The 26,151-nt window shown below is 31.4% G+C and overlaps 3 protein-coding genes across 11 annotated transcripts in view; 1 reads left to right on the top strand and 2 right to left on the bottom strand.

The window, feature by feature from the left end:
* Positions 1-737: 737 nt before the first annotated feature.
* Positions 738-2,356, top strand: LOC105191231 (homologous-pairing protein 2 homolog). The gene is made up of 3 exons (XM_011154486.3): positions 738-952; positions 1,081-1,243; positions 1,318-2,356. The coding sequence occupies exons 2-3, from the start codon at positions 1,091-1,093 to the stop codon at positions 1,765-1,767; spliced, it is 603 nt and encodes a 200-aa protein (XP_011152788.1). The 5' UTR covers positions 738-952; positions 1,081-1,090; the 3' UTR covers positions 1,768-2,356.
* Positions 2,357-6,516: 4,160 nt separating this feature from the next.
* LOC105191230 (venom metalloproteinase 3) lies at positions 6,517-19,211 on the bottom strand. Its single transcript, XM_025301657.1, has 16 exons — positions 18,983-19,211; positions 16,733-16,831; positions 16,365-16,425; positions 15,603-15,817; positions 15,162-15,251; positions 12,693-12,888; positions 12,213-12,306; positions 11,640-11,769; positions 10,980-11,128; positions 10,840-10,892; positions 9,402-9,528; positions 8,190-8,336; positions 7,810-7,936; positions 7,567-7,674; positions 7,274-7,439; positions 6,517-7,027 (listed from the first exon to the last, which is right to left on the bottom strand). Exons 2-16 carry the CDS (start codon positions 16,790-16,792, stop codon positions 6,972-6,974), a joined length of 1,779 nt encoding a protein of 592 aa, XP_025157442.1. The 5' UTR covers positions 16,793-16,831; positions 18,983-19,211; the 3' UTR covers positions 6,517-6,971.
* A 3,805-nt stretch (positions 19,212-23,016) lies between these two features.
* The window catches only part of sona (sol narae metalloprotease), a 116,945-nt gene continuing 113,810 nt past the window's right edge, over positions 23,017-26,151 (bottom strand). For 7 of the 9 annotated variants that reach the window (XM_025301653.1, XM_025301652.1, XM_025301648.1 and 4 more), the window contains one exon: positions 23,018-23,900. In XM_025301653.1, coding sequence (XP_025157438.1) covers positions 23,764-23,900 — 137 coding nt within the window. In that variant the 3' untranslated portion in view covers positions 23,018-23,763. Of the gene's footprint in view, positions 23,901-26,151 lie in introns of all 9 variants that reach the window. The other 2 variants (XM_025301656.1, XM_025301655.1) reach the window with 2 other exon arrangements.

A 26,151-nucleotide genomic window follows, 5' to 3' on the forward strand; every position in this document is an offset into this window, starting at 1 on the left:
CCTGAAAGTGAATGTAGCATCGTAGTTCCCCTCTCAAAATGGATGCAGATGGCGCCCTTTCGCGGTGCGGAAAGTCGGTGTCGTCGAAAACACCGTGTTTGCCGCTTTCACGTTTCTCTGGAGTGTCTGGATAAAGCTAAGACTCCATGCATGCGGTGAGCTGCGGCAAATGCTGCGATGACCAATCAGGAAGGAGGCGCAAGTCCGGTTGCGGCAAGCTCCGGCATGCGTCTGTCTTCTGATTGGTCACCGCAGCCGTTTGCCGGAGCTCACCGCATGCATGGAGTCTTAGCTTAAGAGTGGTCGATAAATCGATATTCGATTCTTCAATCGTCAGAGAATCAATTATTTTTGAGTCAACTCAAAAGAGCATGTTTGGTGGCAAAGCATTGTATATTTATTACATCTAATTATTCTGCTTAAAACTCAATTCGTAGCCTACCCTGATAAGACCCTGAAAATCTACTTTTGCATTTATCCAGATTTGTTGAATATTACTAATTTCAAGGATATGAACCACACGTTAAAAATGAGAGGGAGGATGCATAGGAACGGCACCCAATTTAAGCCAGCGGCACACGGTGCTTGTTTTTGTGCTGGATTGCTTGCTGGATGAAAATACTGCGTTCTGATTGGTTCATTTCCATCCATCTTCGGAAATGTACCAATCACAACGCAATATTTTCATCCAGCAAGCAATCCAGCACGAAAACAAGCACCGTGTGCCGCTGGCTTTAGTTGTCCAACAACTACTTGTAACAAGGTACTAGTGAGAAGCGAATTGATATAGCCTGTGACCAACGTATAAATTGTTACACCGTTAAATGATAATGATGACGAGTAGAATATTAATGTAGTAATAACTATTATTGCAGGGAAAATACGTTTTGCATATTTAAACATCTATGATCAATTTCAGTTGAGATCGAACTTATATTGAGAATAAAAGCAGGTTAGAAATCATTCTCAAATAGTGTTTGAAATATATATATTTACTTTATGTACTTGTATAGATACTTATAAATATATGTGTGTTATATCTTAATTATTTTATTATTTCAAATACTTTATTGAATGAAGAAATGCAATAATGGCTGCACATACTATATATGATTACATGAAGATACAAAACAGACCTTTCAGTGTGAATGATGTAGTTACAAATTTACATAATGAATACAGCAAGACCGAAGTTCAAAAGGCTATGGATGAACTGGTGGCTAATAAGAAATTGTTTGAGAAAGTATGATAAATATTTTTCAGTATATACAAAAATATAACATTGGAATATTAATTTATTGTTCTGATATATGTCAGGTTTATGGTAAGCAGAAAATATATTGTGCTGTCCAAGATTTAACATATGATGCAGATGAATTAATGACGATTGACAAAGAATTACAATCTCACGCTAAGGAAATTGAGAGCAAATATCAAGAGGTCACGAAAGAAATTAAGAACAAGGAAGTTCTATTATCCTCCTTAAAGGCGAGTTTAATACTGGAGGATGCACAAAAGAAAAAAATTACTTTACAACAAAGCATAAAGCAGTTAACATATAAATTAGATACACTGATGGAAACAACTAGCTCTGTGGATTTGCATGAATCTAAAAGAAAGGCACAAAAGGAACTGGATGAAAATTCACGCGAATATCTAAAAAGGAAAAGAATATGCACTGATATAATAGACTGTATTTTAGAAAATTATCCTGGTAGCAAGAATGACTTATCTGAAGAAATAGGTCTAAATTTAACAACTGTATAGTAAATTCTTTTTCTTTCTGTATTGTTTAAATCACTGTGCCTTTAGTCTACCTGAGATATATTCAGCAATGTCACATTGTATGGTAAATTAATAATATAGGTTAAATCTTATCCTGGTGATTGCCTTAAAAGGGTTTCTTATTTTTGCTAACTCACATATACATTTATTTTCGTTTATGATTGTTGTGACATTGGTATTTAGGTTTATTTACACATATATTTATTTATGCTTTTAAAGTTGCTACGTATAAAAAAGTCATTCAAATTGTTTCTTTGACAGAAATGTTATATGCTAAAGTACTTGGATTAAATTGGGTTAAATTGGATACTTATATACTTGGATTAAATAGATCTGTTTCAAGTTACTAAATAATACGTATTCTATGATGTCATTCTGAAATAAGACAGCATTTATTTTATTTGTTTATATATTACACAGTTCACTTTATGTGCTTACACAGCTTTTTTTTATTTATTATAAATGTGCATATGTAGGCTACTGATAAGTAAACCAATTAATATTTATAAGTTAGAACTATTATATTTTTTCCAATAATCTCCATGTACAATTAAGTGAAAAGAATATGATGATTCCTTTAATTTTATGTATATTATGAAATTTACAATATTCACAATATTTTAATATTATTATGTAAATTATATGTGTGCATATAATTTTCTATATTTGCATATGTAAGATATTAAGTAGATAAACAAAAATAATATGTATTGGAATTACATTATCTCTTGTTTATATGTTTCTACTTGTAATGTAGAATTTATCAGCCTTCATGAAGTCTTCGTAGTAGTTCCACTATCTTCTGAATTACTGTAACATATAGATTGTGATATTATTTATCTCGTAGACAATTCATATTTTCATTTCTTTTAAGAATTTCATTAATATGTTAAGAATTAATTAACATTATTAATTAATAAAGAAATTACGTAATCTTGTTTGAACCAAAGTGTAATCAATTCAAATAAATTTCTATATATATGGTTCTAAATGTTCCTAATTCTGTTTCTAATTCTTTATTTTTTCAGATATAATTTTAATCTACTCCATATCTTTGTTCTGTTTGAATTTATCCATCATGGACTTGTTTCAATACGTTGTTTCTTGAATGCCGGGAGATATTATTCTTCCGTTACTTTTTTATAGGCTGTACATACAACATGTATTTGCCGTTTGAACAAACCTAAAGAAATTTCGAATAATAGATTTCATCATTTAGTTTATACGCAGTATAAATGCACACACACACACACACACCCAAGTAAATATTACATAGTGGAAGAACTTACTATATCTCCGCAAGAAGTGAGGCCAAGTAATGCGATAACTAGACTCTTACATAAATATTCGAAATTAGGTAGGCATTGCAATATTGAATTGCAGTGCGTTTTATCTTCTTATAAGAAAAATAAATGTTACAAACGCAGGGTTGGGAAGTAACGCGTTACTTGTAACGCCGTTACTGATATCGTTACTTTTTTGAGTAACGATTAGGTAACGCCGTTACTTTTTGGTGTCAGTAACGAAAAAGTAACGGCGATATATTTTTTTTGTAACGAGTAACAAAACGTCCGTTACTTTAATCATTACTTTTTAATTTTTATAAAATTAAACTTAATTGTATTTATAATAATTTCTATGCATTTTTGTTTTATGCTGAATTTAATGAGAACCAATAAAGATGGACTCACATATTGTCATCCATTGGCCGTAGCTATATAATAAGTTATAAATAAGCTATAAATAAAAAAAAATAAGCTATAAATAAAGTTTAAAAGAAAGGTAAGTTGGTGTAATTTGGTTAATACATATGTTCATCAAACAACATTCATCTAGTCAAAAAGAAAAATCAATATGTTCATATTTAATTTTATTGATTTAACTTTAGGTTTTATACTACACTCGAAAAAGAAGAATTGATAATTGCTAGCTGTTTGCATCCCAAATTGAGTTGGTTAGCTGAAGATAAGTGAAAACTTGCGCAAACGTATTTAGAAGATTTATAAGGAATTCCTTCAATTAAAAATTTTTTGATGTCTGATAAGCACAATAATAACGATGACTTTTTTAATTTTAAATAGCAAACATCAAATGAGAAATCTGCCTATGATGAATGGCAAAGATTTTTAAAGTCAACAGGCACTAATATCCAAATATTAAATTCATATCCACTAATTAAAAAACTTTTCATTAAGTACAATACTTAATAACATAAAATAATAAAAATATTTAAATATATATATATATATTTCTAATCGTCTTATGTCCGATTTATATCTTGTCTTAGCACCTTTCTTATAATCCTGAATTTACAACAAAAAAAAGTAACGAAAAGTAACGAAATAAAATATCGTTACTTTCAAGTAACGGTAACGCGTTATTTTTTAAGATCAGTAATGAGTAACGGTAACGAGTTACTTTTTACCGAAAGTAATGGTAACGGTAACGAGTTACTTTTAAAAAGTAACTTTCCAACCCTGTACAAACGTCTCTACATCTTTTTTTTCTTTTGATAACCAGTCACAACGTATAATTCCAATTAAAGAACCTCTTCTCGCTTATATCTGGTCAGTGAATATAGATCAATAACATTACGTTAATGTTATCATTTCTTGCTCAATAATGTAATTGTTATATACCACGTATGTTATAATATACTTACATTGTTCTGAATGGGAAATTATAATATTGATGCTAATGTTAGTTGGTGCTTATTAAGTTTAGAAATATCAAATAATGAAAATATTTTCTTTAATCGCCGGCGTATGTCCGTATTCTTCGTTTTCTAGTCGAATTAATCGATGAACAAATTAAGCTTTATTGAAATGACCTGTTCGCATTGTATGAAAGTAATGCCGATTAGGCAGAATAAAAATATTGCACGAAACATTCGTGAGTAATTACGCGTGAGGAATATAACATATATTCCTCTACATCATGTTTATTCATGATTTGCGCTCTACAAATGTAGCTGATAATATATTTTCCTGTATTTTACATACACTTCAAATAGTAAATCCAACTTTGGCGTAGCTTGTTATTAAGTTTTATTAAACCTATAACTAAACTGGCAATATTGACGAAACCTATGATTTAACGGAAATAAAATTCCATCCTATCTTATTTCTATTTTTTTAACTTTGAATTTAGTTATAGGTCTAATAAAAGCTTGATAACAAGCCAGAGTTAAATTTATTATTTGAAATATGTTTAAAACACAAGAAAATATCTTATCAGCTACATTTATGGAATGCAGATAGACGGAATTTTATTTCCGTCTTGAGTCGAGAGTAAAAATATATGTAATACCGCCACTCAAAACCAAGAGTGAATGTTTCACTCAAAATTAAATTTTGCCTCTGATATGAACTAATATGTTTCAATCGATTGGAATAAATATGTTTCTCTGATTAGATTCACTCTTCAATTCCGAGTGATAATATTCACTACAACGATTCAGAGTGGAAAATTTACTCTGTAAGAGCGAAAAATAATTCGAATTTAAGTGACACGGCTGTCACTTTACTTTTCGAGTGAAATTTTATTGCAAAAAATTTAGAAATTATGTCTCACGCCTAAGAATACTGTGATAAAGCAATAATTGTTAAGTGAATTATATAGGTGATTAGTATTTTCGTTTGTATTTATATATAAATCGTTTACATTATTCCGCACATTCCGCAATGAATATTAATAATTTTAGCAATGTAGCGGTATTGTATCGTTTCGACAGTTACATATACTACTATACTGAGAAAAGAAACTTATCGAGTTGATGAAACTTTGCTTAAACGAAAAAAATTCGTTCAAGTAAATGTTTAGTCGACTGAACGAACTGAAATGTAGTTGCTGCATGATGAATTATTAATTGATTCAATGATTACGATTTGATCAATAATTATATCAATGCAATTTATTCTCGCACTAACATCTAATTTATTCAATAGATTCAATATTTCTTTAGAGGTGAAAGACTGCCGATGTTGTCGATCCAACTGTTTATATGTTCTCACAGCATACTAAGCGTGCACTTTATGAATACACACTATGCTAAGCTCAACTATTTTACATATCATTATATTATAAGCTAAATATATTAATACCAACTGCATTAACAAAATGCATTAAATAACATTTTCATAAATGGAAGGAAGGAAATATCAAAAAAGGAAAAAGATATGTACTGATATATAACAGATGGCATTTTAGAAAATTATCCTAGTAAGGATGACTTATGTGAAGAAATAGGCCTAAATTTAACAACTGCATAGTAAGTTTTTTTCCCGATTTGATGATTAATCAAATCATCTTACCTTCAGCCTACTTCAAAGTATAGCACATTGTATGATAAATTAATGATATAAGTTTTCTCCTTGTGATCGCCTTGGAAAGATTTCTTATTTTCACTGACTTACACGTGTTATATATTTATTTTTGTTTATGATTGTCGTGACACGTATTACTTTTTAATATTTGCAGATATATATATGTATATTTTCGTATACATACATCTGAAAATGTTAAGAAACTGTTCCATAGTAGGCAACAACATAAATAAATATATATATATATATATATAATAAATATACATATATATATATCTGATAGAAACGGTATATGCTAAAACACTTACATTGAATTAAATAGAACTGTTTCAAATTACTAAATAATATATGTTCCGTGATGTCATCCTGAAGTTATCGACTTATTTAGGAGATAAGATAGGATTTATTTTGTGTTCATAATTGTTTTTTTATTTTTTATAAATGTACAGTTGTAGACTACTAATAAGTAAACCAATCAATGTCCATAAATTAGAACCATCATCTTTTCTCTAATATTTTTTCATGTACAATTTTTTATGTACTATTTTTCATATACAATTTTTTATGTACAATTTTTCATGTACATTTAAGTGAAAAGAATATGAAGAATATGATTCCTTTAACTTTATATAATGAGATTTACAATAATTTAGTATTATTATGTAAATTACACATGCACACAAAATTTTTCGTATTTGCATATGTAAGATACTAGATAGATAAACAAAAATGATAAAATTTTATACAGGTAGAATAAAATATAGCATATTTTGGACAAAATAGTGTGTACCGAAATCACTTTATCTCTTATTTACACATTTACATCGTTCCTGTAGTAATGCAGAATTTAGTTATTGGTTTTTAAAATTTAAGAAATTTCTTCTTACGAAATATTTTGTTCCTTACATCTTGAAGTTCTGTAACAAGATCGAGATATTATTTATCTCATCAACAATTAATCTACTTTCACTTTTTTTTAAATTTCATTTATATGTTAAGAATTAATTAATATTGCGCATAGAAATTACGCGCAGTCTTGTTTGAGTCAAAAGCGTAATTAATTTAAATAAATTTCTATGTATGTACATAGTTCTAAATGTTTTCAATTCTGTTTCTAATTCTTTACTTTTTTCAGATATAATTTTAGTCAACCTGATACTTACTTTGTTTGAGCTTGCCTACTATCCACGGAGCTAATTTGATTTCTTGCTTCTTGAGAACCGGGAGATGTTTGCGTTCTTCTTCCGTTAATTCTTTTTCTTCCATTTCTTTCTTTCCTTGGTTTTTAGTCAGTATTCCTTCCATCACGCATTTGCCATTTAAACAAATCTAACGAAATTTCGAACAATAAGTAATCATTTAGTTTATACATATATAATATATACACAATATAAATATTACACACACACACATATGCATAGGTAAACATTATATAGTAGAAGAAGTTGGAACTTACTAAGTCTTCTCCGCAAGGAGAGCCTTCCGCTGCCGGAGCCGCTGCCCTGCAAAAATTTGGGTGGTCAGCATGCTTGCATTCCAGACGAGTACAGACCGAATCGTCTCTCTGTAAGGAAAAGAAATGTTACAAACTTCTTCTGTTCTGTTTTCTTTTGAAGTCACAACGTATGATTCCAATTGAAACGCGTCTTTTCGCTCATATCTAATCAGTCAAACATTATAAAAATTCGATAAAACATACATTACACGCCGATGTTCCAGTAACCATATTACATTGCTCATCTAAAGACATCAATTTCCCGGGCAAAACACGTGCCACTTGTTCGCCTGACACAGGCTCGGTGTAAAGACATTTCGCTCTGTCCTCGCTGAAAACAATCCTCCATTATATTACTTGAGTCTCGCTTTTGTCCACAAAAAATCCGAGATTAATCAAATTTAATAAAGTGTATTTTTATCATTCTTTATTCATCTTAAAAGAAACATTCACGTTAAACACTATCCGTCGCATTCTCTCTGAGACGGAAGTCTATATTTATATGTAAGATCGTATAAAATGAACTTCATACTTCAATTTGCACCAAACAGAAACGAATTCATTGCAGATGGTACGACACGTACTTGATAAACCTGTAGAAGGCGTCTATACTACACGTGGACCATTCGAATCCGTTTTCATGCAACATCAGTCCGTCGGTCATAATGAAGCCCTCGTGCGGCGCGCAATCTCCGGCGTCTTTCAGGTTACCGTCATGACGCGCTCCTATCCTACGATCAGGTATATTCTTTTATCTTCTAGAATCTAAAATTCTTTATTGTCATTGAGCGATTCTTACTGAAAGCAATACCCTATATAGCACAAAAGTTGCAGCAATATTGTTGCAACATTGCAGCAATGTTGCTACAACTTTCTGTACTATATGACACTACTTGTTGATATATTCGAAGCTTCGAATAACTCAACTTCGAAAATTCGAAATATATCAGAGCAATATTGCTACAACTTTCTATGCTGTATTGGACTACTTGATATATTCGAAGTTTCGAATTATTCAACTTCGAAAATTCGAAATATATTGGAGCAATGTTGCTACAACTTTCTGTGCTGTATAAGACTACTTGATATATTCGAAGCTTCGAATAATTTAACTTCAAACACTCGAAATATATTCGATCGAAGCTTTTAATAAAATTAATTTTGTATTTGTTCAGTTGTACGAGTTTTCGAAATTCCAAATACTGCAATGAAGGCATATTTACCCTTTGAGAAGTTATTTTTTTCGAATATAATGTTTTCAAATAGAATTCGAAATATTGAGGCCTTTAAGGCCTTGTTCTTTGTAATTATGACATTAAGTCGTATTGTCTGTGCTTAAAATAAAGTTCATACACATTTTGACATTGGATGAGAGAAAGAAGAAAAAGATTACGAGATGCATCAGAAAATACATCTATAAAGAACTAATTTTTACCATAGAACTAATTTTGTTCTTTAAGTATACGTACGTTTATTCAATTGTACTTTGAAGTTTCCGAAATTCTGAATATTTAAACGTCCGAATACTCAAATATGCATCCTTTCTCTTATTAGATTCCTTTAGTACACACTTCGAAAGGTCGTTATTTGAATATATTATGTCTCGAAACTACAGAAGTCAGGGAGAGCTTTGAAAAACCGAAGCTTCAAATATAATTTATAGCTCTAATTCTTACGGTATTGTGAATTCATTTTTCATACAACAGATTAATATTTTGCTTGTGACACGTCAACGACACAGTATGTTCCACAAGTATCCCATCATTTCTTGTCTTTCTTCAGATTTGTCAACTTACAAGTGACCAATCTCGTGAGCCGTGGGGATGATACCACTGAAGCCACCGTTATCCTCTACGATCCCCACCGCCTCGGACAATTGTCTCGTTTCATTTCTATCGCACGCGCCAGCGACGAACGCATAACCTGGACAATGAATTTACCATCGCGAATTGTTTCATTTCTTCATTAAAAAGTACCCTTCTATATAACAACAGATACGCTCGTCGGTATATGTAAAATCCCACAAAAAATAATTATATATGATTATACATGAATTTGGCCTCTATATGGCTATATATAAACATATGTAATTATATATGTTTATACTGAAAACAATGCTTTCATACAATACAATTAAAGTAATTGCTTATGGCAGACCGTAATGCACATGTCCAATTAAAAAAAGAAACGAAATAATCTCTTTTTTCTTCATTTAAGGCTTCTAGATTCTCGTCACGGCCATATTGAATATCAGAGATGAGAGAAATGAATCAATCAACAACCGTAAAATGGCTGTAATATGTGGCCTAATTGTGCAGTCATTTCGTACCTTATATTACGGTCATTTTACGGTTGTTGATTGCCTTTCAAGAGAGAAGCATAGTGTTCGAAGTATTTCACAAGTATGTTCTAACGACCTGCAATATTATTTCATGTAAATATCTTTACATTTAACAATGACACGCAAGAATTTTGGACAGGCGTTTTCTCCCTTTTGACAGCATCAAAAGTTTTGCGGCGAAGGAACGAAGGACCAAGAGCTTTAACAGCGTCTTTTTTCAATATAGACATATACAGAGTATCCGGAATCTTTTGAAAACGAAAAATTATGAAGATTAATCAGATCAAACTGAGAAGAAAAATCGAGTATTATCTTGCAAAAATCGCAATAGTTATTATTCATGGAAAATGACCACATCTATAGTAACCTAATTTATGATTATATGACGGCTATTGTGTCTAGTAGTAGATACGTGTGAGTATATTAAACATTGAATCCTAAATCTTGAATCTGTCGCTAAGCACAATAGCCGTTATATAATTATAGATTAGGTCATTCTGAACAAAAAAGTCCTTTACCATTTTGCAAATGAGTACGCAAATCTTTAAGTTATCAATTAAAAGAGCCTCTAGATGTGGTCATTTTCAATCATTAATAACTTAATAATTATTGCGACTTTTGCAAAATGGTACTTGACTTTTCTTCTCAGTTTGATCTGATTAATCTTCACAATTTTTCGTTTCCAAAAGATCCCGGACATCCTGTATAAATTTATGTAATTATACACATAACTATATGTATAGAGACAAAATTCATATATCGATCATGTACCGTTAAATATATGATTGATATATAATTATACATGATTTTATATATTATATATTCTTATTCAATATAATTCTTTTTGATGGAGAATATATGCCGAATGCAACAGTATGCGTCAGCAGACTTACCCAAAGTACCCGGATCGCAGTAAGTCTCGCCCCACATATTGCACATGTCCAACCTGAAATTATACGTAAATTACAATTGTGTCAAGTGTATATTATTATGCGCATTAACAAACAACATATGAAGAATAACAAACGCTTACTGCGTCAAGACGATTGCCATGTCATAAAAATAGCTCGGCAACCTCTCCTCACGATACAAATACCTCCCCATGCAACGCAAAGAGCGATCTGCATCCACCATCGTACTATCGACGCGACTGTCCTCCAAACACGAAAGTGCGTTGTCATCCTGGAGTGTCGAAAGCAATATGTCATGTTTGATTTTTATCTATTTATATACTAATATAATTATAATATATTAATATATTAATAATAATATATAAACTATAATAAATAAACTAATATAGTAATAATAATATATTAATAATAAATAAAATGATCAAGCACGCCGAAAGATACGATTCCGTTAACACAACTGCAGAATTTTCTGTTGCTTGGAAGCCAAATGAAAACTAAGTTGTAGGAATAAAAAGATTTTTTCAATTCGATTGTCTCAACTGAGTTTTAACATATGACTGGTTAGATGAATATTTTTTTGGTCGCCATAACAGAGAGATATTCCTCGTCACCGAGTTTCCGAGTCTTTCATTCAGTTACACGAACTGAGGTTTTCTTTCCGGGTAAGAAGAGATTTTTCTTATCCGAATGATGTTTAATTTGATGTGCGTGTGTGAAATAGAAAAATAAATTTATACATACGACGGAGTCAGAAAATATGCTGAATGAAAAAATAAACATACCAGGGCTATAATTATTCCCGCGATGTTGAACAGCATTCTGGGATTCGTTAATAAACGATATCTCAAATCGACTCCGTTCCAAAATGCGAGGAGATAATTTATGGCTAGATCGATACGCTCGCCGAGAATTCTATAATTAAGAAATTTATTTTGTATAAATAAATAAATAAATTTTTCTTACAATTTATAGTTCATTGTTCTGATAAGATTGATTAAACTCATTATCAGAAGATGTTTTTGGTACATTTTAAAAATAGATAATAACATATAATAATATGATAAATTAATTTTCAAATGGAATCTCGCACGCTGACTCGGCAAAATATATATCTCTAACAATTCTAAAATAATTACATTGAATCTGATACGTTATTAAATTTTATCATTTTCAATAAACACTAACTAATAGTAACATTATATTAATACTATAATTTCTCACTCGACAATATATAATTGTTATGTGTAACACGTATTCTATTACATTTACATTGCTGAATGGGAAATTATAATATCGATGTAATGTTATTAGTAGTTGTTGTTTACCGAATTGTTAAAGGACATTTTTCTACTTACCTATACTCCCTAGAATCTATTATTATCAGGATCTTAGGATAAATAACTTCCGGTGCAGCACGTTTCGCTCTGCCGCGCAGAGATTCCGGTATTTCTGAAAAATCAGCACAAACGATGTTATAGGAATATTAGAAATAATTTCTAATATCTCGATATTTTTAAATTATCTTAATAATATTCGGAAAAATCATATTATTCGGTAATCTGAGAGAGAAATATTTTTAAAATATTAAATATCAGAACATTCAAAAGATGAATCAACACATGAAATCAACATTTTAAGGTGTTGATCGAATGTTCTTAATTTATTGGGTTATTGCATATTACTTGATGATATTACTGGGTTACACTGTTACATGTTACTTCATCGTACTTCATGGTGGGTAAGTTTGCGCGGTAAACAATAAATTTATATAGTTATGAACAGATTTCAAAGTTTTCTCTAACATATATTTATGTAGGCATTTGTGTTTGACTTACTGAAGTCTTTGTATTGATTTCCCTTCATCGGTGGTATTTTGTACACGATGTGGTGATGCGTGTAAGCGAAATCGTCGTCGTTTGTTACGTTTTTCGTGTGATGTGGCTCGAGGAGTTTACGACCGCCATATGCAACCTTTTCCAGAACTCTTGCCGGCAAGGATTTTATAACGTAAGTATTATTAAGCACTCCGTCCTGAAACATACAGTCGTCATTTTCAATTCGCAAAACTCAACACGAAATATTTGAATATGAAGACTCACGTCAGATACATGATCTGTTTCTGTATACGTATGAATGCGCAAATATGTATGTGGAGAAAAGTAGAAATTACCATTTATATACTTTTATAAAAATTATTGTTTATTAACAGTTATTATTTAGCATGTTTTTTACGGTTACTTCAAGATCAAAGTTCACAAAGTTTTTAATATTCGAAGTTTTCATGGTGTGAAAAAGTGCTCGATAGATTATATATAATTATATAATAGCATATATATAATTATATATAAATTATATATTTTATTATTATATATGAAATTTGTCTCTAAATGATCATGTATATGATCATATAAAATTATAATGAATCAAAAAAAATAATAAAAAATTATACATGTCACACTGGCAAAAAAAAATTGTTAATTGATGAAAAAAATCCACTGTTTTGTTCGCTTATATTATATAACAATTATAATAAATATACTACATAACAGGTTATTATAAACAAAGCACTTACTTTAACTGTATTTGTCTAACGATGACTGTATTTTTCAATATGAAGACATACAAGGTGTCCCATTTTAAAGGACCCACTCATACCCACAAATATCTCAGAAACAGTGCGTTAAATCGAAAAATGTTTCAGACAAACGTTGTTTGGCTTGAAGGAGGACATAAGACAGCGATAGCATTTTGCTTATAGATAGCGCCACTTTCGAGATATTCACTGATCATCCATTTTCTTAAATGGAAATCCAAATTTTTTATTATATCATCTTTTTCTACAAATTAATTTGAACAACTTTTGTCTGAAACATTTTTATTTGCTTAATATTTTTTGAGATATTTAAAGAAAATTTGGTAACTTTTTCAACATTTAACTTACGATATCTCGCTAACTATTCGTTGAAAGAAAAAATAGTAGAATTAGACTTTTTTACTTTATTTACTATCAAGAATATATTACTATAATAGTGCCCTAACTTTTGTTAATTTAATAATTTTGAGATTTCCAAAGGTCGATAAGTTAACAAAAGTTAGGGCACTATTATAATAATATATTCTTGATAGTAAATAAAGTAAAAAAATCTAATACTATTTTTTCTTTTGACTAATAGTTAGCGAGATATCGTGAAGTAAATGTTAAAAGAGTTACCAAATTTTCCTTAAGTATCTAAAAAAATATTAAGCAAATAAAAAAATGTTTCAGACAAAAGTTGTTCAAATTAATTGGTAAAAAAAGATGATATAATAAAAAATTGAATTTCCATTTAAGGAACTTGATGATCAGTGAATATCTCGAAAGTGGCGCCATCTATAAGCAAAATGCTACCACTATCTTATGTCTCCCTTCAAGCCAAATAACTTTTGTCTGAAACATTTTTCGATTTAACGCAGTGTTTCTGAGATATTTGAGTGGGTCCTTTAAAATGGGACACCCTATATAATTACGTATATTTATACATGGCCATATAGAGACAAAATTTATAAACAGGGTATTTAGGATCTTTTGGAAATGAAAAATTATGAAAATTAAGCAGATCAAACGGTGAAGAAAAGTCAAGTTTCATTTTGCAAAAGTCTCAACAATTATTAATGATTGAAAATGACCACATTTAGCTTTTTAATTGATAATTTGAGAATTTGCATACTTATTTGCAAAATGGTGAAGGACTTTTTTGTTCAGAATGACTTAATCTACAATTACTAGTATATGATGGCTATTGTGTCTAACGATAAATATAAGTATATTGAACTTTGAACTCTGAATCTTATATCTATTGCTAGACACAATAGCCGTCATATAATTGTAAATTAGATTATTCTGGACAAAAAAGCCCCCTATTATTTTGCAAATAAATACGCAACTTTTCAAGTTATCAATTAAAAAATTATCAATTAAAGTTATCAATTAAAAGAGCTTCTATTATATATATAGATGTGGTAATTTTCAGTCATTAATAATTTAATAGTTATTGCGATTTTTGCGAAATGGTACTTGACTTTTACTGTCAGTTTGATTTGATTAACAATTCACAATTTTTCGTTTCCAAAAAATCCCGGACACTCTGTATAATCATATATAATTATTTTTTGTGCTCTTTTCCGAAGTTTCATGAGTTACTTAAAGAATTGCTTCTCCTGAGCAAATGAACCAAAATGTTCTCGAAACATCGAGGAGAAATCCGCGAAAGGCATAGCACCAGCACGAAAGCCACATCGGGCATTTTCAATTATTCGCCACTTACCACGTGTATTCGTCCGTTAGGAGAGGGAGATAGTAAAACGGCGGTTGCTCCTTGTACGTCTTGGTACGGTACTCCTACAGAGTCCATAGCCTGCGACAAAAGATAGAGAATCAACTTTTCGTATTATTTACAAAGATATAGGCAGAGTTGGGAGGTAACGCGTCACTTGTTTGCAGTAGGCAAAATGTTAGAAATCTTAGAAATATTTTATCTGATAGCCAATCTACGCATCCAACAATACTTGTCGTACGACAAATGAAATATTAGCCTTACGTATTAGTACGTCAAATGGTCCCGCAGATAAAAGTTAAAAATGTGTGGATTGGATAATTTAAATAAATATTATTGTATGTGTTGTATTACGTTTTATAATACCGCAGTTAATTTTTCCTTTAATTTGGCTCGACATTATTTTTCCATTTTATCGCAAATCGAACCTACCCCAGGTACTTTATTGTACTTCATTCCTTCGGGTGATCGCGGATCAGACTTCACGGTCCATACGGGAGTATTTCTACTGGCGAGAATACCTTCCGTGGGATGCAAGTACAGCTCGAGATTTTCCCGGAATGCACTCAGTTTAACCTCGGATCCTTCATTCGGATCTTCTTCATTCGTTAAACGATGCAGTACTGGCACTACCTCATATTCGGGGACTGAAAATCCATGCATTGCGATATTACGAATTATAATAACAGAATTACAATAACAAAATTAACACGATATTAACATTTTCGTTAGCAGAATCTATTTTGGAAACCCTCATAGACCGCCAAATTCGGTAATGCGATATTTTTTCTTTTTATTATTAATTATTTTTCTTTTTTTACGTAAATGTATAAAACAAACTTCCTGGTAAGCATTAATTAACAGTAACATTACATCAATATTATAATTTTCTACTCGGTGAACTATTGCACATAACGCATGCTATAAAACATTTACATTGTTGAGTGAGAAATTATAACAGTGATGTAATATTACTTGCAATTTGTGTTTATAGGATTTAATGCATCGTGTGGATATAAAAAGAGAAAATGTCGCTGTCACATATGGTCACTCGTGAGAAATTGTTGTATCACACACATATATCATGCCGATAGCGAACACGTCTATATATTTTTTATGTATTAAAATTCGAAACGCATTGCGTCATGTATCAAACAGATGTCAGCTTTCAAACGAAAATCCGATATTACTTACCAAGATGATGCGGTGTGTGAAAGACGGACATCACTTCGTCCTTCGTCATATAGTCGTGCAACTGAAAATACGACCAATCGAATGTGAAGGAGACGAAATAGGAAATTTCCCAATAAACACTAACCAATATTAATATTACGTCAATATTATCAATTCTCGCTCAACAATGTAATTATTATATACCACATTTGTTATATTACATTTACATTATTCTAAGTAGGAAATTACGATATCGATGTAATTCTACTATTAGTTGATGTTTATTGGGTTTAGAAAAAACGAGGAATGAAAATATCTCCTTTAATTGGCATTTGTCCTCCATTCTCTACAAAATAATCGATAAATAAATTAAGCGTTATTCAAATTACCTGTTCGCATTGTATGAAAGAGATGCCGATTAAGCAGAACAGAAATAATGCGAGAGACATTATTCGTGAACACTTCGCGAAGTCTGATTCTCAAGTTTCCTGTAATTTAACGTAAAATAAGCATTACAAAATATATTTTGATAAAACATCATAGTTACAAAATTAATTCGTATATATAAAAAATTGGTTTGATGTTGCAATATAATAAACAAAATGGTTTTAATTTTAATCGGAATGAAAGAAATTTTTTGGCACTTTTAATTAAAAAATAAGAAAGACTAATAAGAGAGTCGTGAATATTGATCTTAGTGCGAATTTTTATATTAATAATTTCAATGTAAAAATTGACTAACTAATATTTTTAATTTCGATAAAAAATAATATTCGTGGCGTACACTTGGTTTCAATAATGTCTGGACATTTTTTTCTCGATTTAGTTCGGGACGCAACCAATGATCAAAGAGGACAACTGTTGTAAATTATCCAAAACTCAGGAAAAATGATTATACCATGGTATATATAATTATGTAAAATTATATATAATAATATATGTGAATATATGAATTTTGCTTCTACGAGTATATCATTACATATATAATTTTTAATATCATCATCAATCATAATCATAATAAAACATATATATTATAAATTTATTTGTCAATGGGCGCGCGTTACCGTTGAACAAAGAGCCGAGCAATTAGTTTCACTTCATTAAACGTCAACATCATGATCTACCACACATACATCTACCACAAACATAAGCATTTATGTCAATTTTATTTGCAGAAGACTTTTATCGCTGTTTACATAATTGCACACATTTATTGTGTGTATATATGATTACGTTATCAATACATATGTTGTCATTATATTATATTACATTATTGATATAACATGATCATCGATAGATATGGTCATATAAAAACATAGGATGTATAGATAATATTTTTTTTCTGGGGAAGACTTCTTATGGGACATCGGCTAAATTCCGAACTGCATTGAGAAAAAAGTGTTCGAATCATATTAAGATCAACTCATATAATATAACCTAGCAAATGTAATGCAACATGTAAAATACCTGTTGGTTCTAATTTCTTGCTCAACAATGTAACTATTATATAACGCAGGTGTCATATAACAGTTGGATTGTTGAGTAGGAAATTACAATTAACAAGAATATTGCATGTTACATTATGTTCGCTGGGAAGATATCCTGAAATTATTATGGATACGCTCAGACATTTTAAACTCGTTCAGAATGATATCAGGATGTCCTGTGTGTGTTAAAACTCGATAGGAATAATCGAAAATAATCGGTTGATTGGAAAACATCCCAACGAAAAATAATTATATATGAATATATATGAATTTTGTGTATTTATTATAGCTATATATAATTATATATAATTCATCAAGGAATAATTGCTGTATGTTGTACAGATGCAATCAAAATAATAGTTTATGTTTATGGCAGTCTGTAATATGTAATGAATGAAAGTTATCCTGCATAAACTTATTCAGGGAGTGTATTTGAAATTTATCGACGAACTTACAAGACAGATTCCGTGTTGAAAAATAATAAATAAAATAATTGAAAGAAAATATATTTCGTTATATGAGTTAAGAATGCTAATGCGATACATTTTTTACTAATTTTTGACAGTCGATCCATTCATTTTGATAACAAAATCCATCAATGTTGGTAATTTTTGAATATTAACCGAAGAATCATTTATTGTGACATTGTTATATTGTTTATCCCCAGTAAAATTAAAAAAATATATTACTTCCCGTTGACAGGATACCTATATTTTTGAGGAGCCTGCAGATACAGCAGAAATTTTTAATAATTTTTATAACAGTATATATCTAGTTATTTATTTGTATAAAATACGATTTTATAAATAATATATTTTTTAAACTAAAATTGTGGCACCTATCTCAGAAACTGAGAGTTTGAAGACATATATATTTATTAAGATCTTTTTACTTAAGTTTTTAGTATAAAGTCTATCCTGTGAGTTTGTCGGTGGAGTTTAAATGTGATCTGCATAATTTCATACAATTATATATACATGACCATATAATATTATATTTTTTAATCAATTTCCTGCAAAAGTCTATTTTCTGTTGCAACCGAACTTCTCGTTTGGTCTTATTTTCCTCAGGAGACAGAAAATTCAAGTTACACCAATTGAATTATTTTTCTTTTCGAGAAAACTGTCATCGTATACTCGATAATATACTTACAGGATCAATTTCTATCGGTCGAAGAAGCAACTACGCAGTTGTCCTCTCCACGGTATTGCAATAATTTCCAATTACTGCGACTTATTCACGGTGTAATAAGTGAAGTATAATGCAGATCGCAGTTTGCGATCTTCTTAGCGCGAGCAGAACGGTGCGTATTTACAATTACCGCGCAAAACCGATGAACGTTCCGCGGGAGAGCTCGTAGTGCGAATACGGAGGCTGAATTATTTCGCGGCGCGATATAAATTAACCGGCTAATGTTTGATTTGCTCGCGATTACACGACGGAACACTTGTACATATATTATATAATTTGCAGCAAAACGCGCGCACCCGGGCGCACCCGCGGCATAATGGCGAAAGAATTATACAAATTCATAATTCTCGCATGACAAATGGCGGTATGGAGGCGCAGCGGTATCCGGACACGCGCGAATTAAACACTCCGTCAAGGATCAACGACGGCTATGCTTATCTCGTACTTTATCACGTCGTATGACGGCCGATCGCATTCCTCGCGTCAGTGCAATTAATAATCGTCTGTTTAATGCGCATCCGATTGTGAACCTTTTATATTTTCAGCAGCACTTTCATCAGTCGCTTGAGTGTGCGCTAATAACGCAATTTAACGGTACGTTACCCGCATGATTTATTCATCGATTTAATGTCACTGTTAATATACCCGTTACGTAAGAAGCGCTGCGCTTTGTCACGGAGTGTCTGCGGTTTTGTATAACGATGCCGTATATGTATATAAGCTGTTTATTTAATACTGATCGCAGATAATGAATCGTTTATTTTTAGCGAAACACATGATTTATGATACAATTTTACGAGAGCTATTAGTATCATTTGGATCTGCCGATCTATCTCATAATTCAACAAACTTTTCAGATATCACCGGAGTTGGAACTTTTTGTTTGAAATACAAATTTTAAACATGCTTTAAACATTCGATAATTTTAAATGTGTTTTTCCCTACATGTGATTTTCTGCCCTTTTGGATGTTTAATATAAATTTGGGCTTAAAATTATTGGTGATATAAATTGATCTTTTCATAAAATATCTATTTTGTTTATATTTCATAAAATATCTATTTTGTCTATGTTTTTTCTCTATATGTGACTTTCTCCCCTTTGGAGTATTTAATATAAATTTGAGCTTAAAATTATTGGTGATATAAATTGATCTCTTCATAAAATATCTATTTTGTCTATATATGTCTATATTTTGTATATTGCGATTTTATAGTTTATTTAAAAGGTTTCCTTATTAAATCATCGACTGTACTCCAAATCGCATCAAAAGTCAAATGTTTGTATTGTACTAGAAATCGTATGCATATATGTTTGAAACATGTTTAAGGCAGGAAAAAAATTTTAAACAAAAAATATATGATGCTCTGTTTCTTTCATTTCAAACACGTTTCTTGCCAATCCTGGATATTATCTAATATATGACCTCTTGGTTTGAAGTAGAAAATGAAACAATTGTTGTATTTTATTGACTTTGAAGGACATCTCTGTAGATTATCTTCCGTTCCTTTGTTATGTAGCGAAAAAAGTGCATTTATCAGCAAGGATGCAGTGATTAATATATCGGTATGTTTAAACGTAAACCAGTCTAACTACTATCATCGAATTTACAAATGATTGATGATAAAAGAAAAAGATTTATAGAAGAGCAATAGGTAAAGTTGCAGTGTTGATTAACTTGTTAAGTTGCAATCAGAGATTGTATATACTGGTGTACATGGGCAGTGCATTTAATTAATAAATCGTTTAGCAACATACGATACGTAGTTAAGAATATGGTTATGGAAAAGCATGGTAGATGCATAATATGTTCATATTATTTGTTCTTTTTTTTTAAGAAAGTTCGAATGGCGTCGTCTGTATATCCCTTTATCCCTGTTCTTTTGATATTGATTTATCGACGATATCCGACAAAAAAAATTATGTACAACTACATAAAATGATTTTATATAGCACAGAAATATTGCAAAAACATTGCATAGACATTACATCGTAATATTATAATATTTCATGGAAGTTGCGAAATGTCTACTATATTGTTCTATTGTAGTAACATTAAAAATTAAAAGTGTGTGTTATCAGAAAAAAAATTGCAATAAAACATTATATCAATATCACAATGGAAAATAATAATTCCACACATTGCCATAGACACATATACCGTATATACTAGATACTTTAGATTCAACGAATAAATATTGCGAGTATATACATCACATATATAGACATCACAGATAAAAATGACTGTACATAAACTAGTAACTATAAGTGTCATTTTTAATCAATAGTCGTTCTTATTTGTGATACCTTAATCTATCCATAATATTTATTCATTAAAATCTGGAATATTCAATGTATATATCGCGCACATATGGCGTGACACGTGTGGAATCGCTAGCTTTTATTCTGCAATTATACATTAATATATAATTATATTACAAATTAGTGAAAAATAGCCTAACATATCTATATTATGATATACTCAAAGAAATTATGAATCTACATTTTTTTAATTTTACTTTTTTATTTTTATACCTACATATCTCTTTACAGTATTTATTCATAAAAATCAAAACATATCCTGTATATTGAAAAAGTATTATTGACTTACTGTATTATTGAAGTATTATTGAAGTATTAAGACTTACTGTTTTGGACGTAAATAAAAATGACTTAATAAAAAATGTATGAGTATTAAGACTTACTGTTTTGGACGTAAATAAAAATGACTTAATAAAAAATGTATGAGTTATTTTTAATATATATTTATTTCTTAGTTTATTAGATTTAATAGTTTATATCTGCATCGTATGTGGTTGAATCATTTTAACGAAATATTGCAATTGCATGTCTCTGTAATATTATATTGCACCTTGTAAGGTTGTAATGTTCCTGCAATATAACTAGAAACTTCTATGCTATGTATAAGATATATCATTATATATAAATTATATATCATTATATGTTATTTATGATAATATATAATATACTGTACTCACCAGATTTAGCCCCTAGTGACTTTTTCCTGTTCCCAACATGAAAAAAATGACTCGCTGGAAAGAAATTCATTTCAAATACGGAGGTCATCGCTGAGGTGAATGCTTCTTCTGAAGGGTTAAAGAAATTATATTATACTGAAAGTATAGGAAAGTTAAAATATCGTTGGTTTGAATGCATCGAGTTGAAAGGGGATTATGTTGAGAAATAAAAAAGAATGTTGTCAAAAATCATGTGTTTTTCTGTCAAGCCGAGAACTTTTCGAATTACTCTCGTATGTGAAAAATATTTTTAAAAGGTGATCCATATGCTTTTCCGAATTCTGTCGATTATATTATACAACCATCGCGCTGGAGTGACATTTTTGTGTCTGCTCGCTGTCAAATAAATCATTGATCATGAACTACGACGGTAGCTCGCGATGCACCTGTACATGTAAACATCCCGTAATTGCAAACTCCTGCCAATTGCACGTGCGTCAGTTGACAAAAGAAAAATGTGATGTTATTATATATAACTTTCCATGTGCCACATGACGCATAATGTCATAAGGTCATTCACGTTCGAACTTATTTTTTATTTCTTTTCCTTTTTTATTCTGGAAACAGATTTTAACTTAAGTAAAATTCCTTTAATTATCTCATTAGGTCTGTTCATTTTCGAAGAACTCCTGATCTATAGTGCAATAAATTTGAGTGAAACACGTATGCTCTAATTTATTGCACTAGTTCAGAAATTTTACGAAAACTAATAGAGCTGTTAACGTTGTTTTAGCAAAAGATACAGCTTGTTTGTTGCATTTTGTCTATATTTCACGGTCGAGAATGAGAGAAAGAGAGAGAGAGAGAGAGAGAGAGAGAGAGAGAGGGAGAGAGAGAGAGAGAGAGAGAGAGAGAGAGAGAGAGAGAGAGAGAGAGAGAGAGAGAGAGAGAGAGAGAGAGAGAGAGAGTCTGTGAAATTCTTTTAGTACATATATACATGTATAAAGATGATTAATAAGTAGACGGGTACATATAACACGTTTGATCTTAAGTATTCCCATTTATTGTCTTGCATTAAACAATTTCCATGATCTTCGAATGGCTTCTTTCGCGCAAGTGCGCGCGCGCGCGCTCGTCAAACGCACACACGACCCACCCATGCCTCGGGTAAAGCGAATCTTTAGCGAGATCTGCTTCTTATCGAATAAATTATATTCGCGGTCGAATATCGTACCGATTGACAGTCAGTCCACTCTGCTCTTAGATCACTATCCGGTACGTCCGCAGCAAAACTCCGGCGGTATTGTATCTACAATATAAATGAATGATATCTGGATAGTGCGGATATGAAAAAAAGATAAACAGATAGAGGCAACGAGAGGAAAAGGAAAAAAATAGAAGAGAATAGAAACGAAGAGAAGAAAAGGAGGGAGAAGAGAGAGAGAGAGAGAGAGAGAGAGAGAGAGAGAGAGAGAGAGAGAGAGAGAGGGAGAGAGGGAGAGAGCGAGATATACGTAGCTACTCGAAGAGTCGAATGTGGTCGCGCTCGTCCCGATCGTAAGAACCGCAAGAACGTCGAGAACTTTGACGAAGAGTCTGCCCGAGAGACAGAGAGGATCGACGATCGTCGGTTCGGCTTCGAGCTTCTTCCGTTTCATTCTATTCGCCGGAATGGCGTGACGCGGCCGTTGTTTAGTAAGCGCGACGTCACCGAACGAGCAAATGATCGAACCGATTTTTCGCCTTTTTTTACTTTTTTATATTATTAATCAGCACAGATCGTCTTCAGGGATGCGCAGCAGCGACTCTTCACAGATTGTAGATGGCACAGCCATGTTCTCAGCCTGTCAATCAGCTCCGCGCAATCTGACCCTATGTCCGTGCATTCACCGGCCTCTATTCCTGGAAGCAAGCGACCCATTTAGAGTAGAGCTCTGCAGTTCACTCTAGACGACCTGCAATTTGTGTTAGAAAGTGGAATTCTATCTATAAAGCAAGATTTACGAGTTTCCAAATATCTTTCATATCGCTCATGAAGATGGAAGATTGGTTGATTTAACGCGACGATGAATTGATGAACGCATTCTAGTACGAGGAAACAGAATTCCTGGTTCTTATGAATCACATTCAGCCCTAAGAATCGAATGTTTTATTTGAAAAACATAGAATTTCTGGTTCTGGTAAACCAAAGTCTCGATTTCAAAAGTCAACAATTCTGAACCAAATTTTTATGAAGCAGATTCGCTTCTAGGAACCAGAAATTCTATTTCCCATACAGCACAGAAGTTGCAGCAACATTGCTGCAATATTGAAACAATATTGCAACGTTGCGGCAACGTCTTCTCAACTTTGCGTGCTTTATGAGTTGCCTTCGACCAAAACTCATTTGATTCTTTCATCATCACATTGATTCAACCGTTTTTTTCTCCGTGTGAATCACAAAGGATTGTTATTAATTTTATTATTTCCGTTGTATAATGTTAATAAAATCGAATTAGTCTGATAAAAATTAGAATTTTATTTTTTTTAACCAAAACGGGTTTGGTTCGTTCATCATCCGATTATCTCGACCAATACTTTTTCTTCGTGCGGCAATCAAAATTAATTGGTAAAATTACAGATAGACTTCCACTTTGTATCTTATCGCGAATTACAGATCGTTCAAAGCAAACTTTGAGGTATAAAATAGTCGAATTCGTCGGTCGAATTCGTAGGGAGAGAATTCAATTTCCACATGATCTTAAGTAATGTCTCCTCTTTGTGTAATTTCAGATGACCGGGAACTTGCAAACATGCGTTAATCAACGTGGTTCGATTAGTCGTAAATTAGCCTAGAATAGGATTAAATGTTGCGTAATAACCCAGGCGCGTCACTTTGTTGCGTCAAATTATTATACACAGAACATTTGTATGTCACTGTCCTTGTAGTGAATTCGATGGCGGGAGTAGTGTGAAGAGCGAGATATGGTTTCGCACTCGTGTGTAATGCTTATATGCATCTTTGTCGAAGAAACGACGAGAAGATAACGCGGGATGTCCCACTTTTGTCGACCATACCCGCCGGGATCCTTGGATTAATTGTCTCGCAGCGCGAAAATATCATAGCCAATAGTGAAAGCAGTGGCGGTTGGTAATTTCTCTCGGTTTTTCTTCTTTCGTAATTTTTTCATATTAAATATCTGCCATATAAGGTTTCGCCCGACAAAAGTGGGACGACAAAAAGGTTGTACAAAATATATACAAGAGAGATAAACGGTTAAGTCGAGAGTGATGGTCAACTTTCTTCGCACCTTCGTGTTAATTGAATCGATATTATCGCGTTGCGCTTATTTTGACAGATTTCAGATACAGTATTATGACGAACATTAACAATTGACGACAATCGTTATTAGAGACTTTTACAGATCGATGTCTACGTATAGACTCTTCTCAGATATCCCACACGGAGGAAAAAAATATTGCTTGATTTTTTTAACGTAACGGCGAACGGAAACGCCAGAGGCGTTTCAGTTGAAGGGAAAAGAATATCTGATTTTTAGAACTAAATTTGGTTCATAAGGGTTTCTGGTTCCTACACGCGAAAAAATAAGTTTAAGTAAATGTTACTTGTATCAGGTAATAGTTTATATAGGGTGTCCGAAATCTTTTGGAAACAAAAAATTGTAAATATTAATCAGATGAAATTGAAAAGAAAATTCATGTACCATTTTGCAAAAATCGTAATAGTTATTAAGTTATTAATGATTGAAGACTGAATGATCTAGAAGCCTTTTTAATTGATGACTTGAAAATTTGCATATTTATTTGCAAAATGGTAAAGGATTTTTTTTATTCAAAATGACATAATCTACTCTAATTATAACAGCTATTATATAACGATAGAATGAGGATATTGAACTTTGAACCCTGAATCTCTAATCTGTCGCTTTTTACTATTTTGCAAATAAGTATGCAAATTTTCAAGTTCAATCAATCAAAAGAACTTCTAGATGTGGTCATTTTCAATCATTAATAATTATTGCGATTTTTTACTTTTCTTCTCAGTTCTCGGATTAATCTTCAAAAGATCTATCATAAGTTCATTACAAGGGTATCAAATTTACTCAAAATACATTTTATATTCTCTAATAAATTTAGTACCTCAATCAATGGT

The sequence above is a fragment of the Harpegnathos saltator genome, unplaced genomic scaffold (genome assembly GCF_003227715.2).
Source record: "Harpegnathos saltator strain DR-91 unplaced genomic scaffold, Hsal_v8.6 scaffold436, whole genome shotgun sequence".
NCBI lineage: Eukaryota > Metazoa > Arthropoda > Insecta > Hymenoptera > Formicidae > Harpegnathos > Harpegnathos saltator.

Bases quoted from the DNA above. Each gene is read 5' to 3' on its own strand.
- LOC105191231 (XM_011154486.3), top strand. From the start codon at position 1,091: ATGGCTGCACATACTATATATGATTACATGAAGATACAAAACAGACCT. The intron at 1,244-1,317 runs GTATGATAAATA...GATATATGTCAG, and splicing joins ATAAGAAATTGTTTGAGAAA to GTTTATGGTAAGCAGAAAAT.
- LOC105191230 (XM_025301657.1), bottom strand. From the start codon at position 16,792: ATGTCTCTCGCATTATTTCTGTTCTGCTTAATCGGCATCTCTTTCATA. The intron at 15,818-16,364 runs GTAAGTAATATC...ATGGATTTTCAG, and splicing joins TCACACACCGCATCATCTTG to TCCCCGAATATGAGGTAGTG. The intron at 7,675-7,809 runs GTATGTTTTATC...TTTTCCTTACAG, and splicing joins CTGGAACATCGGCGTGTAAT to AGAGACGATTCGGTCTGTAC.